The 13,225-nt window shown below is 39.3% G+C and overlaps 2 protein-coding genes across 3 annotated transcripts; one reads left to right on the top strand and one right to left on the bottom strand.

Annotated features, from left to right (window-relative positions):
- Positions 1-924: 924 nt before the first annotated feature.
- LOC146376509 (4-hydroxybenzoate polyprenyltransferase, mitochondrial-like) lies at positions 925-7,736 on the top strand. 2 transcript variants are annotated; one of them, XM_084946647.1, is made up of 8 exons: positions 1,111-1,297; positions 1,577-1,910; positions 2,656-2,822; positions 3,007-3,128; positions 3,376-3,461; positions 3,566-3,636; positions 3,799-3,987; positions 4,113-7,736. In XM_084946647.1, the coding sequence occupies exons 2-6, from the start codon at positions 1,607-1,609 to the stop codon at positions 3,631-3,633; spliced, it is 747 nt and encodes a 248-aa protein (XP_084802773.1). In that variant the 5' UTR covers positions 1,111-1,297; positions 1,577-1,606; the 3' UTR covers positions 3,634-3,636; positions 3,799-3,987; positions 4,113-7,736. The 2 variants fall into 2 exon arrangements, with proteins under 2 accessions (XP_084802774.1, XP_084802773.1); XM_084946648.1 differs by lacking the exons at positions 3,376-3,461; positions 4,113-7,736 and having other exon boundaries at positions 925-1,910; positions 3,799-3,816.
- On the bottom strand, positions 5,873-9,425 carry mboat4 (membrane bound O-acyltransferase domain containing 4). The gene is made up of 3 exons (XM_084946649.1): positions 9,289-9,425; positions 8,155-8,379; positions 5,873-6,821 (listed from the first exon to the last, which is right to left on the bottom strand). The coding sequence occupies exons 1-3, from the start codon at positions 9,408-9,410 to the stop codon at positions 5,873-5,875; spliced, it is 1,296 nt and encodes a 431-aa protein (XP_084802775.1). The 5' UTR covers positions 9,411-9,425.
- Between the last annotated feature and the right edge of the window lie 3,800 nt (positions 9,426-13,225).

Genomic DNA, 13,225 nt, shown 5'->3' with positions numbered 1-13,225 from the left:
CAAACGAGAAGGGGCTTAAGAGTTTATCTTTCACGATCTTATAATGCGGTGAATGCAGCCATTCCTCATCTCACAATGAATAGTACTCATACCAAAAAGTACAAAATGAAAGCATGTTTTTCATTATCAACTGCACCACTTAACTAGCCACACTGCTCTGTTTCTATTCTCATTGTAGTCTTTGGGGCGATCGTGGCTCAAGAGTTGGGAGTTCGCCTTGTAATCGGAAGGTTGCCGACATACATCGCCGCTTTACGTCAACTCCGAAGCCCTTTGGAACAGGGCCCTGTGCAGCACTGTTCAGCAAGAGCAGTGAGGTTTCAGTTGTAATGCTGCTTACACTTGTCACATGTTTTTTGCATATGCAATAATGTTGCATATTCCACAGCCCTACCCTGTCTTGACAAGTAAATTTAAGAATCTGTTTAGGACTTATTTATCTTATTACTCACTTTGAAATTTTTTTTTATTGAAACTAAGCTTCTGGCTTATTGGTGTTATTTTAGTCGTTATGCAGCCGTATTGTTTGTAAAGTTGGTGAAGCCTGCAGTCGGCTGAAACTGAAGAAGTCACATAGATAAGTGATAAAATGTTTCTACTAAACGCTGGGTCCAGATGAACAGAAATACATTTCTAGGATCCGATCAGTTTACACTGACTACTACTCCATGGTTGTTTTGTTTGTTAACAAGAACAAAATAAGTGAAGTAGACTTACAGGGCTTGTTCAAAGAGGTTTTCCAACATATGGTTTTAACCAAAAAAGCATGGGTGCTTTTTCCTTAAAAAGTGAAAAAAAAGAAAGAAACAGGCAATTGTTAAGAACGCCTTAGGTGAAGCAGTGTTAGATAAACTAACAAAACACTGCTATTAAAAAAACTATTGGCATATAAAAGCTTCCATTAAGCTGAATATTATTTATATTATTGCATACATATGGTTGACAGAAAGTGACCTCTGTAGCTATTTCCCATTGAGGATTGCAAAAGAAACCACAAAAACTAATAAAACCAACTTACTGATTGTTTGTACATGTGCAGAGGAGGCAAAGTGGACATACTGGATAAAGAATGCTGAATATGGAGCTGCCATAATAAAAAATAAAAACTAGTTAGTGTGAGATACGACCTGGTTTTTATTTAACCAGTAAGGAAATTGTGATGCACACTCCACACCAGTTGGAGGCGCTGGTCCTCCAACTTGTCTGTCAGCCTCAAAGAAGAGACGACCAATGACGACCCAGCAGGGAAGTATTGATCTGGTTGTCATCTGTCCAGTGTTTGGTCTTTTTAAAATCGGTATATTCTCTATTGTAACCTTCATTGTAAGCTTGCTTTGGCGTTATATCACACTAGAGTTAGCAAGCGTGTTGGTAGCATTCATTATATTTTCAGTGATAGCTTAGCCTTGTTACTGTAACACCAGCTTGTCTCATGTAGGTGTGTGCAGTGTCTTACCTAAACAGCTAAAACAGTCAGGTTGTTTCAGCCAAAGTTTCACACATCTCTGTTTCTGTTGTACCAAATGTATTTGTTTAACCCTCGTTTGCATGTGTCTTTCTGCTTCTGTGTGTGCAGGGGTGATCTTTATGAGTGCAGAGAGACACCATGTTCCCAGCCAAGCTAGCTTTGAGCACTCTGAAAAGGATCCACCATGGAGCTTGTTATCGATGTCTTTCTACCTGCTTCATCCAGAAGGAAGGGATACAGGCTGGAGATGGGCCCCCCTCAGACCCCCGTGTGTGGAAGAGAAAGCCTAAGAACCAATCTGCAATCTGGTCATCAATAAGACTTCTTGAAACACAGCAAAACGGGAGAAGACGGTTCAGTTTATCAGCTGCTACTATAGTAAATTCAGCACCAGTACACGTCCAACCGTACCTCCGGCTGATGAGGCTGGACAAACCTATAGGTTTGTACTTATATGAACATCACATTGTTGGGTTGTCGTGTCTTCATTCGCTCACCCCAACCAGTCGCGACAGATAGCCGTCCCTCCCTGTTAAAAGGGAGTTTTTCCTTCCTACTGTGACAAAGCAAGCTCATGTACTCAGGTTTAACTTCAGCAGGTCATTATGACCATGTCTACACATTCATTTTCTGCTATGCAATGACTTTTATCTGTGTCAGTTTAAAAGAAAAATATTGATATCTAGAATATTGCAGAATTTTGACTTTATTCCAAACATGCACTCTTTAAGCCCAGAACAATTTTTTAGCAGCATTTTCACCATGTTAACAAAACAGAACAAAACAAGAAGCTATATAACATTAATACAGTCTTCAGAAAACAAATGGCTAAAATAAGCACATCATCTTTGACCTTGTAGAGCTATTAACTGGCACTAACAGGGAAGCATCTTTGTAAGCATGTAGCCCTAACTCGTGATGTAGATAATAATGGTTAAAATTGTAGTAATCCTACCAAACTGTAAAACTCTTATGTAATTACTGTGCAAGACAATGAGTCTAAAATATCTTGCCCCTGCATTTTTTCAGTGTCACTGCACAGATGCATCTAAAACCAAACCACAGTTAAAATACTACCAGATTAATGTAGCTATTGGCTGCGCATTCATCTCTTTGTGGGCTTTGTTTCTGTTCTTATCTTACTTCCTTGTTTAATTCCCTTGAAATTCATTGCCTTTTAATCGTAGGGACATGGCTGCTGTACCTCCCCTGCACATGGAGCATTGCTCTGGCTGCTAACCCTGGATGCTTCCCAGATCTGGGCATGCTCACACTGTTTGGTACAGGTGCTCTTCTCACGAGAGGGGCCGGCTGCACCATCAATGACATGTGGGACAAAGACTTTGACAAACAAGTAAATGAGATTTTCTTACAGCTGACTCCAAACAAAGAACAGGACATGTTTTTTCAATAAAGTAAATTAAACTTCCATTGCCAAGCAGACGTTAGACTTACCTGTGTCACTGTCACTCCCCTGCTCAAAGTGTTTCTTTATTTTTCAGCTCTGATAAATTGAAAGTATTCGTGTTTTTGCGCAGGTGTCCCGCACAGCCTCTCGACCAATCGCATCAGGAGAGATTTCTCGAATGCAGGCGCTGGTCTTCCTGGGAGGGCAGCTCTCGCTTGCACTTGGGGTTCTTTTGTGTCTCAACTATTACAGGTACTCAGAATCAATTTTATGTATGAACATTAATGACATTTTATTAGGAAAATATAAATAGAAGAATAGGAACAGGTGTATAGGTTAGATTAAATCCTCCGAGTCATGAGAAAAAAAAATCAGTGCAGCAGTTGAACTGGATCACAATATTACTACAGTGTGTTAATTTTCATAGTGTAACTAAAAGTGATTATTTATCCAGTTATTTTGCAGTCTTTCCCTCACATTGTTCAAAATGCTCTCACAGTATAGCTCTGGGTGCTGCTTCTTTATCTCTTGTTATCACCTACCCGCTGATGAAGAGGTTCACTTACTGGCCACAGTTTGTGTTGGGTATGTGCTGTGTAAAGTTATCTTGTAGTGTTCTTTGTCTAGAGTTAATATTTTACAGATTACCAGAGCTTTAGCTGTTCTCTTGTTCTCTTCTCTCACTTTAGGACTCACTTTCAACTGGGGCGCAGAAGAAAGGAATCGAGAAACTGAAACTAATTTAAAAACAGTTTAAACTGTGAGTACATGATAGCTGTTCCTTTATATTTAAGAAATGCAGTTTAAGGATTGCAGTTTACTGATGTTTTTCTTTGAGGTGAACATGAGATTAATGTGTCGTGTGTTAAAGTAGGGACCTTGATTGACTGTGACCTCGCGTTGTTTTGTCTTTCATAAATAGGATAAGGAGGATGACATCAAAGTATGAGTCAAATCTACTGCACTGAGGTTCCAGGAGCAAACCAAACTCTGGCTGAGTGGCTTCGTTGTGGCCATGATGTCTGGACTGGTATTAGCTGGGGTCAATGCTGAACAGACTCTCCCTTACTATGCTGTACTCACCAGTGTAGCAATGCACCTGACAAACCAGGTGAGGATCATGGTCGACTTTAATACAACATTTAAATGAGAAACATGCACAGATTAAATTCTAATCGAACATGTGTTTTAAGATTAGGTTTTCCATTGAAGTATATTTATTTTATTCTCTCGTAGATTTACACATTAGACATCAACAAACCAGAAGACTGCTGGAAAAAGTTTGTTTCAAACAGAAACCTTGGACTGTTGTTGTTTTTAGGTATTGTTGCCGGGAATTTGTGGAAAGAATAAAGACAGACTCTGAAGAAATGAACAAGCCTTCATATAATTAGAGACGATGTTTTATTACATTTGTGTTTTGTTTTTTATGAGAAGCACTCTTTTAACAACTTGTGTATTTTCAAAAATGCCAGTAAATCTAAATTGAAATTGCTGCAATAAGTGTGATTGACCACCAAGGAGCAGTATGATTAATTTCCTACCTGATGAATGTACTGTACTCCAGTGGCCTCATTACTTTGTTTTGGTCAATAAGGGCCGATGGCGCGATATGGCAGCCTCGCTTCTGTAAGTCTGCCCCAGGGCAGCTGTGGCTACAACTGTAGCTTGCCTCCACCAGTGTGTGAATGTGTGTGTGAATGGGTGGATGACTGGGTGTGTAAAGCGCTTTGGGGTCCCTAGGCGGGACTAGTAAAAGCGCTATACAAATACAGGCCATTTACCATTTACCATTAAAACACAAAAATATCTGGGTCTTTGCGCGACATCCTTCATAAGTCACTGGTTGACATTGGTGCTCTTTGTTTTTATGCTGGCCAGGCAGCATTTACCCACTTTACCTGTGCTTATGTGTCAGAAACCACTTCCAGTTATTAATTATAGGACTTTGGTGAGAGTCGGCATGTAGATCTGCAGACTTTACTGGTTCTTTTTAGTGCTTTTGCAACATGAGACTGCTCTCACCCATGATGTTTCAGTACTCTAAAACTTTTAAACAAATTTGAAAGAGAATTCATTTACATCCAGTCTAGTGAAAAACTAAGTACATCTTCCAATATAGAAAGTATGTTTAGTTGCAATAACTTAATCATTTTCTCTATGAGTTTATCAGTTCCTTACATTGTTGTAGAGGAATTTCGGCCCACTCTTCTTTACAGTGTTGCTTCAGCTCAATATTTGCAGGCATTTGTTTATGCAAAAGTTTCTTAAGATCCCGCCACAGCAATTCAATCAGGTTGAGGACTGGACTTTAACCGGTCAATTGCAACACTTTGATGTGTTTCCTTTATTAGCCATTCTGTTGTAGATTTGCAGGTGTGCTTGGGATCATTGTCCTGTTGTACAACCCACTTTTGGCAAAACTTTAGCTGTCACACAGATGGCCTCACATTTGACTCTAAAGTACTTCAGTATACAGAAGAGTTGAAGGTCGACTCAGTGAATGTAAGGTGTCCAGGTCCTCGGCATCCTGTGTTTTGGTTTTTGCCAAACGTAGTTCTGTGCATTATGGCCATGCTGGGTTTGTTTTGTTTTTCTTGTGTGTCATTCAGTTGAAACTTGGCAAACCTAAACTGCTGCTTTCTTTTTAGAAAGAAGAGATTTTTCTCCTGCCAAACAAGCCACAACTGTTCAGTCAAACTGTACTGCCATGAGAGTCTGAGATGTAGCCCATATTACATCTGAATGCTCCGACCCAGAAACCGCTGAAACAACCGCTTTCATAGAGGTGATCACATTTGCTTTTGTTTTTTGATTAACAGCATGTGGCTGCTACTTACCCTCTTAATTCATATAGAAGAGGTAGGGGTGTAATTAGTGTTTTATAATTGCATCTGAAACGTAGAAATAGTGTTATAATCTAAGCCCAGTTATATGTTATGTTCCTGAAGCCAAAGTTAACGTTCTTTTTGCTTTAATAATATAGCTTTGTTTGACTACTGTTCTAGTGAATTGAGGTTTAAAACGATAAAGTGCAGGATTATATTAACAAGTGGGAAAAGACCTATGTATGTTTTGGATAAAAGTCTCAAACCAGACGAATTTCTAAATTCTACCGCTATAACAATGCAGGTAACAGTCATTTGAGTGTTTATCCAGTTTACAAAAGTGTAGATTTTTCTCTGTGTCGGTGTAATATTTGGGAAAAGGTTCCTGTGAATATGATGGTCTGCTTTCACTGTTGCTGCCCAGGTGAAAAACCCCACAAAGTGTCCTAAGTGTAAACCGTGCCACCACAGTGAAAAACCAAAGCACATGAGCAGTGGGAAGTGTTTGTGCCTTGCATAAACTAGTCTACGCAGCCATGAAGCTGTTGTGGCGTTCCAGCGACGAGCAAACTGTGACATGCATATCGATGCCTCAGTGGTCCAGAAGTCCCCATCGGATAGTCCGCTCCATTTGGAGAAATAGTCCCCAGATGAATCTTCCCAAAAGCCAAACCCTGCTGCGTTATTGAGGCATTCGCTGATCTTCCAGTGAGAGTAATACTGTATTCTTAAAACCAGTCCAAGACACCAGGTCGACAGGATGCCATAGAGGATGCCAGGGTTGAAATCATGGATAAGATGTTTCAGAAAAAAGACAAGATAAAATCTAACCCACTCTAGCATTAACACTTGCATCAGCTTTAGGAAAACTACACCTAGTGGACTGGGTGGCGAGGTGAGGTTGATCCCCTCCATTAGAGTAATGAATTGTCCATAGGAACCCAAAGGACCACCAAGCAGTGTGGTAAAATTGAGGATGTAGCTGATAAGAGGGAGAAGCGTGACACAAGTCTGCCTTTTGGATGGTGTCAGTACGACTCGTTTCTCCTGAAGGTCCAAAGACACAGAGGTGATTCTCTGGGTGAGCAGCATCAAAGTGGACACTGCCAAAAACAGTCTGAAAGTGAAAGAGATATTGCTGTGATTAAATAGGATATCTGTATACATATAATGTTTTTACTTTAGATGTAAAAACATTATGTCTAACTTAGGCTAAGAGTTCATCTATAATGGTGAAGAAATGGCCTCTGACATTCATATCAGAGTCTTTTTAGTACATTAGCTGTTCTAGAGCTGTGATCACACAAAGTTGATTCTTGGAAACTGCATCTGACAGGTTAGGCAACAACATAACAATTCTTGGAAACGAAACAAAGTCAACAGGCTGCTAAAACCACGTGATGTGGTTGAATGCCTCAAGCAACAGAGATTGTTTTATTGAAAAACACATGGTCGTTTTGAGTTTGACATATTTCACAAAAGTGTGATTAGGAACATTTTTGCCACTGGGTTTACAACCCTGTACGCGTTTGAAAACTGAAGGGACTGTGCTGTGTTCTAATCCTATCAAAGAGCAGAACATAGCTTATATATTTGAAAGAGCAAGATAAATTGCTCAGGAGTTTCACCTCATCTCCCAACCGTTCTGGCAGATGTCTGTCCCTCCCTGGAGGCTTCTTCCTGTTAAAAGGGAGGGTTACCTTCCCACCATCACCAAGTGCTTTGCCCATAGGGTATCATCTGATTGTTGTGGTTTTCTCTCTAATACTGTAGGGTCATTGCCTTACAACTTAAAGACCTCACTTTTGTGATTTGGTACTAAATTCAAATGACGATTTTATGTTCTACATTGTTATATTTCTAATTTCATGATGCAAATGTGTTCTTTCTTATGTAAATATGATCTTTCTTGAAAAAGCCGTTGTCTCTGTTGTTCTAAACCTAGTAGATATTGTTACGCATTAGTGATGCCTTCGATTTTGAAATATGTGCTAAGCATGAACTGCACCTTATTAAAGTATCCAAAAATGTACTGCTCTGGTCACAGGTCCTCATTCTTTTTAAAGGTGCCAACTTTCTGTAACTTGTTATAGAAGAGAGAGAGGTTTTAAATAATTTTTAAAAATAAATACTACCCCCCCCCCCCCCCATCTTACTGCCTTATTAGAAATGGCTTGTTTTTCAGACAACAAGCTTTCACAGCTTCAACATGTGAAGCTATTGTTTTACATGTAATATTTTCAGTTGAATATGGAATTTAAATGATTTACAAATCACTGCATGCTGCTTTATTTATATTTTATACAACATCCTAACTCTGAACAGGCTTGATTCATACATCTGTACACCCTAGTGAATATTCACTTACTAAAGGTTAGGAGGATATAGCATGAAAACTGTCCCATATGTTTATGTAATTTGTAACAGCAGAGTGAAATCAAGATTAATACCTGATGCTGACTGGTTCGTGCAGGTAGTATTCCCTGTACTGTATAAGTAGGTGCCAGAAGGTTTGCCACAACATCTGCATAACAAATGCCCCGGTGTGGATACAGCTGTGATCCACACAGCACACGAGTAGAACAAAGGCAAGTGTGGAGGTGAACAGGAGGGTGCTGTAGATGCCCATCGTGATGACTGCCAGGACACTACCTCCAGCAGAAACAAACAGGTACCTATAGATAGGAAATCATGCTGAAGGTTCTCAGTCATCCAGGTCATTGTAGTCTAAGGAGCTTTAAGTTGCTTGAATACGTTTCACCTCTCATCTGAGAAACTTCTTCATTTTTAAAGTCAAATGGTGGAGCTTCCCAGATTTAAGCCCTAATCTGCCTAATCACATGAAGCCAAGATGTGAAAACGGGTGTGGGTCACAATCAGCCAAAGTTTTTGACCTCAGGAAAGGGTGGGGCTACGTTTCACAATGAGCTCACCTGAAACCTTGGCTGATTGTGTAAAGGATCATAAGGGGTCCATTGTCCCTCTTGGGGGGGGGGACACTCCCACAGGGCTTAAATATGGTACTCTCCACCATTTGAACCGAGAACTGAAGAAGCTTCTCGGATGAAACATCCTCAAGCAACTTAAGGAAGTTCAGACACTTTTCTTTCCAAGTTCCTTAGACCATGCTGAATACTAAAACTACAATGATTGGCCAGTTAATCAGTGTTTTTTTTTTTTTTGTTTTGTTTAGTAAATACCAAATAATTTATTTCAGGTGGCAGCTTCTCTAGTTTGATGATACAGTTTTTTTTGACATACAATGTATCACTATAAGCTAAATTTCTTTCAGCTGATGATGTCAAAAATTTGATGTCCTTTTGTAACATTTTGTCACCTTAAACCAAAAACATAACAAATAAAATAGCTAAAGAGTAAGATCTGTCTATGTATGTATGTATGTGTGTATGTGTGTGTGTCTGTCTGTAAAAAAAAAAAAACACCAAATGATATGTTTACTCAAATATGTGATCCATTTCATAGTATTTACAATCCAGATGTTACAGTGTTTGTATATGTAGTACAGATCATTGTATAATGCAATCAATCAGTGGACTCATAGGCCATAATTATACTGTACATACCTGTATGTCAAGGATAGATGCCCCCGTTTTGCAAGAAAATAAAATAAGAAAGCAAATGGAAGTGAAAGACATTGATACATTAAAAAACGATGTTGCTCCCACGACGAGCCGATCGAGCCCATGTCTGCATTTCAGGCTGAATACCACAGTTGAACTCAGGCAAGCACAGTAGAGATTTGATGCTGCTGCTATCAAACGTAGGTAAAATATTTGTTTTATCTGTGGTTCCTATTGCAGTTTTTATAGTGGTCATTTCTTTTGTCTGGCCTTATCAGTGCTGATTGTCTGTACAAACAGTACTGACATTTGTATGGTTTTGTAACTGTTTGTCTGAGAAAGCTTGTCCTTACATATTTCTGCAACTGTAGCAACCAAAAGAAAAAAGAAATGTCTTTTTATTTTGCAAATTAAACACTGACTGTACATCCTTACTTTGTTTGGATAAGGTTTCTGCTCTACCTTGACCTTCAGCAGTTTCTATAGGCTTGAATCAAATATACTTTTTATATAAACTCATATACTCCTGTATATGAAAGATGAAAATGAGGTGTGGTGGTGTATTTGTGTGACGGTGTAGAAAACAAGAATCGGTGTAAACAAAGCAAGAGGCTAAAAGGTTAAAGATAAAATGAGGGGTCAAACACAGTCACGTGGGTGTGTGACATTTGTACCCCAGCAGTCAACAGCAAACTTTTGGAATTTACTCTAAGATAAACATCCAGCGAAGAAGAAACTCTGAAGGTCAAGAGATTTGTCATTATGAGATTTCCTCAATTGACAATAGATTGACAATATTATTTTTGTATTAGTTTCTAATCATTTCTAAGCTAAGCTTCAGTTATAACCAAAAAAAAATTGACTTTTAATACTTTTTTAATGTTTCTGTGGCTTCAGGGTTATTGTTGTTACAGTTAGAACCAGTTTGTTTCAGAAAAATAAGAATATATTATATAAAACATAAAACATATATGGAGTGCTGTAGAGATGTGGAAATTTCTATGGGGTAAATGAGTGAGGATGGATTCAGTTATAGAGGAGTAAAAGTACACCACTTCTGACGTATGCAGGTTGAATTTCTCCAGTAGCTACAGGACATGGATCCTCTGATGTGTGGGTTTTTTTGTTGTTGATTTTTTGGACAGACATTTAGCTTCCACTTTAAGTCGTGGGAGAAAGACTCGTCAATGTCCACTGGGCAGGCAGGATGATGGGGCTGGGTTCCTCCTGAAGTCCAAAATCATCTCCACTGTTTTGACAGCAGCATCCAGGCTGTTGCCTCCCCACTGTGTTGCCAAATTGGCAATTTCAGCCCAAAGGATAAACATCTGAGATGAGCTCAATGAGAATTCATATTAAAGTTTGACAATGGTGACTGAACACATTTTTCCTGACCAACTGATCCTCCTGAAGAACTTGCTCCTAATTCAACAGTCGGAATCTGCATCATTCAAGATCTTTTATTTGTCACGTGCATACTAGTACACAAGTATAACACTCAGTGAAATGTGTCCTGATACGCTCCTCGACTGTGCAAAAATAGAGAGAAAAAACATTATATACAGTAAGTAAGTAAATATATACAAAGAGGCCATTATGTGCAGTAAGTGAGTGAATTATATACATTAAGTATGTTAAATAAAATAAAACAATCTGTTCAAAATTTGGGAATGTACATTGTGTAAGTGGGGTCAAAACTAATCTGGGATTCCCTTAACTATCATAACTTCCATAGTATATTAGCAGTTCCATTTAATATCATTTAACTTTACTGTTGATCGTTTTTGCAACAGAGAGAGAGAAAAAATTACAAACACCAGTCAGGAAAAGAAAGAGTAGAAAATTATGCCATGAATTGTAATGTTACACCAAAGAGCACATCCTTCTCCTGTGAGCATCATTTTAAGTATATGAACAGATTCCTTTTTGCTTCAGGTATCAGAGAGACAGATCTGTGACCTGTAATGTCATCTCAGTGAGTCTAACTGATGATAAAGACAAAACAAACAAAAAAACAATTAGTCCCATGAGTAAGACCCACACTATGCAAATATTGCTTCAGTGACACTATTGTTGAGTGTTTGTCCTCACAAGCATGAGAGAGGAGACCAGAAAGCATTTTCACTCGTGAGGTTTGGTGTTTGGTTTCTAAGGGGTTGCATTATTAACAGGATGATGCATCATTAAAGAGCTCCCGCGGTAAGCATTTCAATGATTATGAGGCTCACTATTACACAACACAGGTCATGTGGATCACAATGACTTAGATATAATAAATATAGCATTGGTTTGTTACTATTGGTGTTTTTTTGAATCATTGGCTCTGTAGTGGTATTTCATATGGTACAAATGTCTCAAATGTTCAAGGTGAGGTGACCTTTAGACATCTAGAAATTTTTTAATTAAACTGCTACTTGTCCTGGCAGACGTCCACCAGATTTTGCCCAACATCAATAGATTTCTGGTTGTCGGGGCCTGGAGCCTGGGGCTCACTCAGGCCACTTCGGGGGTGGGGTGCCCTCGGCCTCTCGGCCTGGGGCTCGGTCACTCTGGCACAGCTGGCTGCCGGCGGAGCTCACAGCCACGTCACTGCAACCCCCCCTGGCTTCTGCTCCGCGGCTGCTGAGTGACCCCTCATCTGGGACTCTCCTCAGCTCTTTCTGGGATAGTGGCGCGGCTGCCCCTCTGTTGGTCTTCCTTGGTCTCTTGTGTTCTGAGGGCCTCTGGATGTCTGGAGTTTTGATCTCCTCCATACCTGCTTCATGCCCTGGTGGACGGGGCTGTGGCTCCCCACACCCTCTAGCAGATCATTACATGAAGGAGCCTTTTAAAAACAAGCGCGTTCATGCTCACAGGTGTACACACGGGTGCTCACACACACAAACAACACCCTTTTTGGCTCCTACCTCAAAGCACACTGTGTGCTGTCGATCTTGCATGCTGCACAATAATGTTTAATATTTAGTATTTACTTTTTTCTTTCTCAACAGGTGATCCAGGTGATTGATATATGTATTTTTTTTTTGTCTGCTTATTTTGTTGGTTTTTGTTTTTTGCCCTTTACCCCCGTCCCTCTTCTCTGCTGTTTTTCTTTCCCTCTTTCTTTCTCCCCTTTCTTTTCCTCAGTCAAGTTTGTCCCGTATCTAACAAGTGAAAATAAAAAATAAAATAAACAATAAAAGATGAATCAAATAGATCATTACGGCAAGGCTGGGATGGTCCATTTGGTAAAGTAAATCCGTTGGGTATCTTTCTTCGCCTTTAGACAATAATTCTAAAAGAACCAAACGGGACAGGCAAAAAAAAAAAAAAAAAAAAAATAGATTCCTGGTGTTTGGTAGTAACTGCTGTTGTGAGTTGGTGCTTTTATTCAGCCTATGACTCATATTAAGCTGGGATGATATTCATACTACTAGTTAAGGTACAAAAAAGAAACAGTAGTTTAGAGTTCAGGGTTAGGGTTGGGGAGTTTAGCAGTGCAGCTGTCAGGACTGTTGCCTCGAGGCAAGAAGGCTTGAAACTGAATTTAACAAGTTCCCTTTCAGAATTGGCTGTATAGTGGGTGTGAGACTGTGTGTCTGTCTGGTATTTGGTGGGAGTTTTTATGGCGTGTGATATACCTGTGATATCCTGCCAACCTGCGTAGAATGAACCTGCCTCTTTCTTAGAAGGGGCTGGCACAAGCTCACATATAAACTGCTCAGCATTAATAAACTATGATTCACCATCAAGTTGCTACTTGATGAAAACTAATACATCCTGTCACTATGAAACAGTGGTGTTTAATTCTTTTGGAATTTTAGAGGTCTAGAAAGTTATTTAGCAAAAATACATTATGCACAACTGATAACTGTTGTTATCGTTTTAAGATTATTCAATCAATTTTTAATCAGATGTTTGTAAATCTGAGTTTCTGCCAAATGTTTTTTCACTAGATCTT

Source organism: Perissodus microlepis, chromosome 12, assembly GCF_051167445.1.
Source record: "Perissodus microlepis isolate ML-2025 ecotype Zambia chromosome 12, ASM5116744v1, whole genome shotgun sequence".
NCBI classification, from domain to species: domain Eukaryota; kingdom Metazoa; phylum Chordata; class Actinopteri; order Cichliformes; family Cichlidae; genus Perissodus; species Perissodus microlepis.
This window is presented reverse-complemented; position numbering and strand designations above follow the sequence as displayed.

Coding starts and splice junctions, on each gene's coding strand:
- LOC146376509 (XM_084946647.1), top strand. CDS start 1,607: ATGTTCCCAGCCAAGCTAGCTTTGAGCACTCTGAAAAGGATCCACCAT. Junction 1,911..2,655: donor GAGGCTGGACAAACCTATAG/GTTTGTACTTAT, acceptor TTTTAATCGTAG/GGACATGGCTGCTGTACCTC. Junction 3,462..3,565: donor CTGGCCACAGTTTGTGTTGG/GTATGTGCTGTG, acceptor CTCTCACTTTAG/GACTCACTTTCAACTGGGGC.
- mboat4 (XM_084946649.1), bottom strand. CDS start 9,410: ATGGGCTCGATCGGCTCGTCGTGGGAGCAACATCGTTTTTTAATGTAT. Junction 8,380..9,288: donor CATCTATCCTTGACATACAG/GTATGTACAGTA, acceptor TCCTATCTATAG/GTACCTGTTTGTTTCTGCTG. Junction 6,822..8,154: donor CACGAACCAGTCAGCATCAG/GTATTAATCTTG, acceptor TTTCACTTTCAG/ACTGTTTTTGGCAGTGTCCA.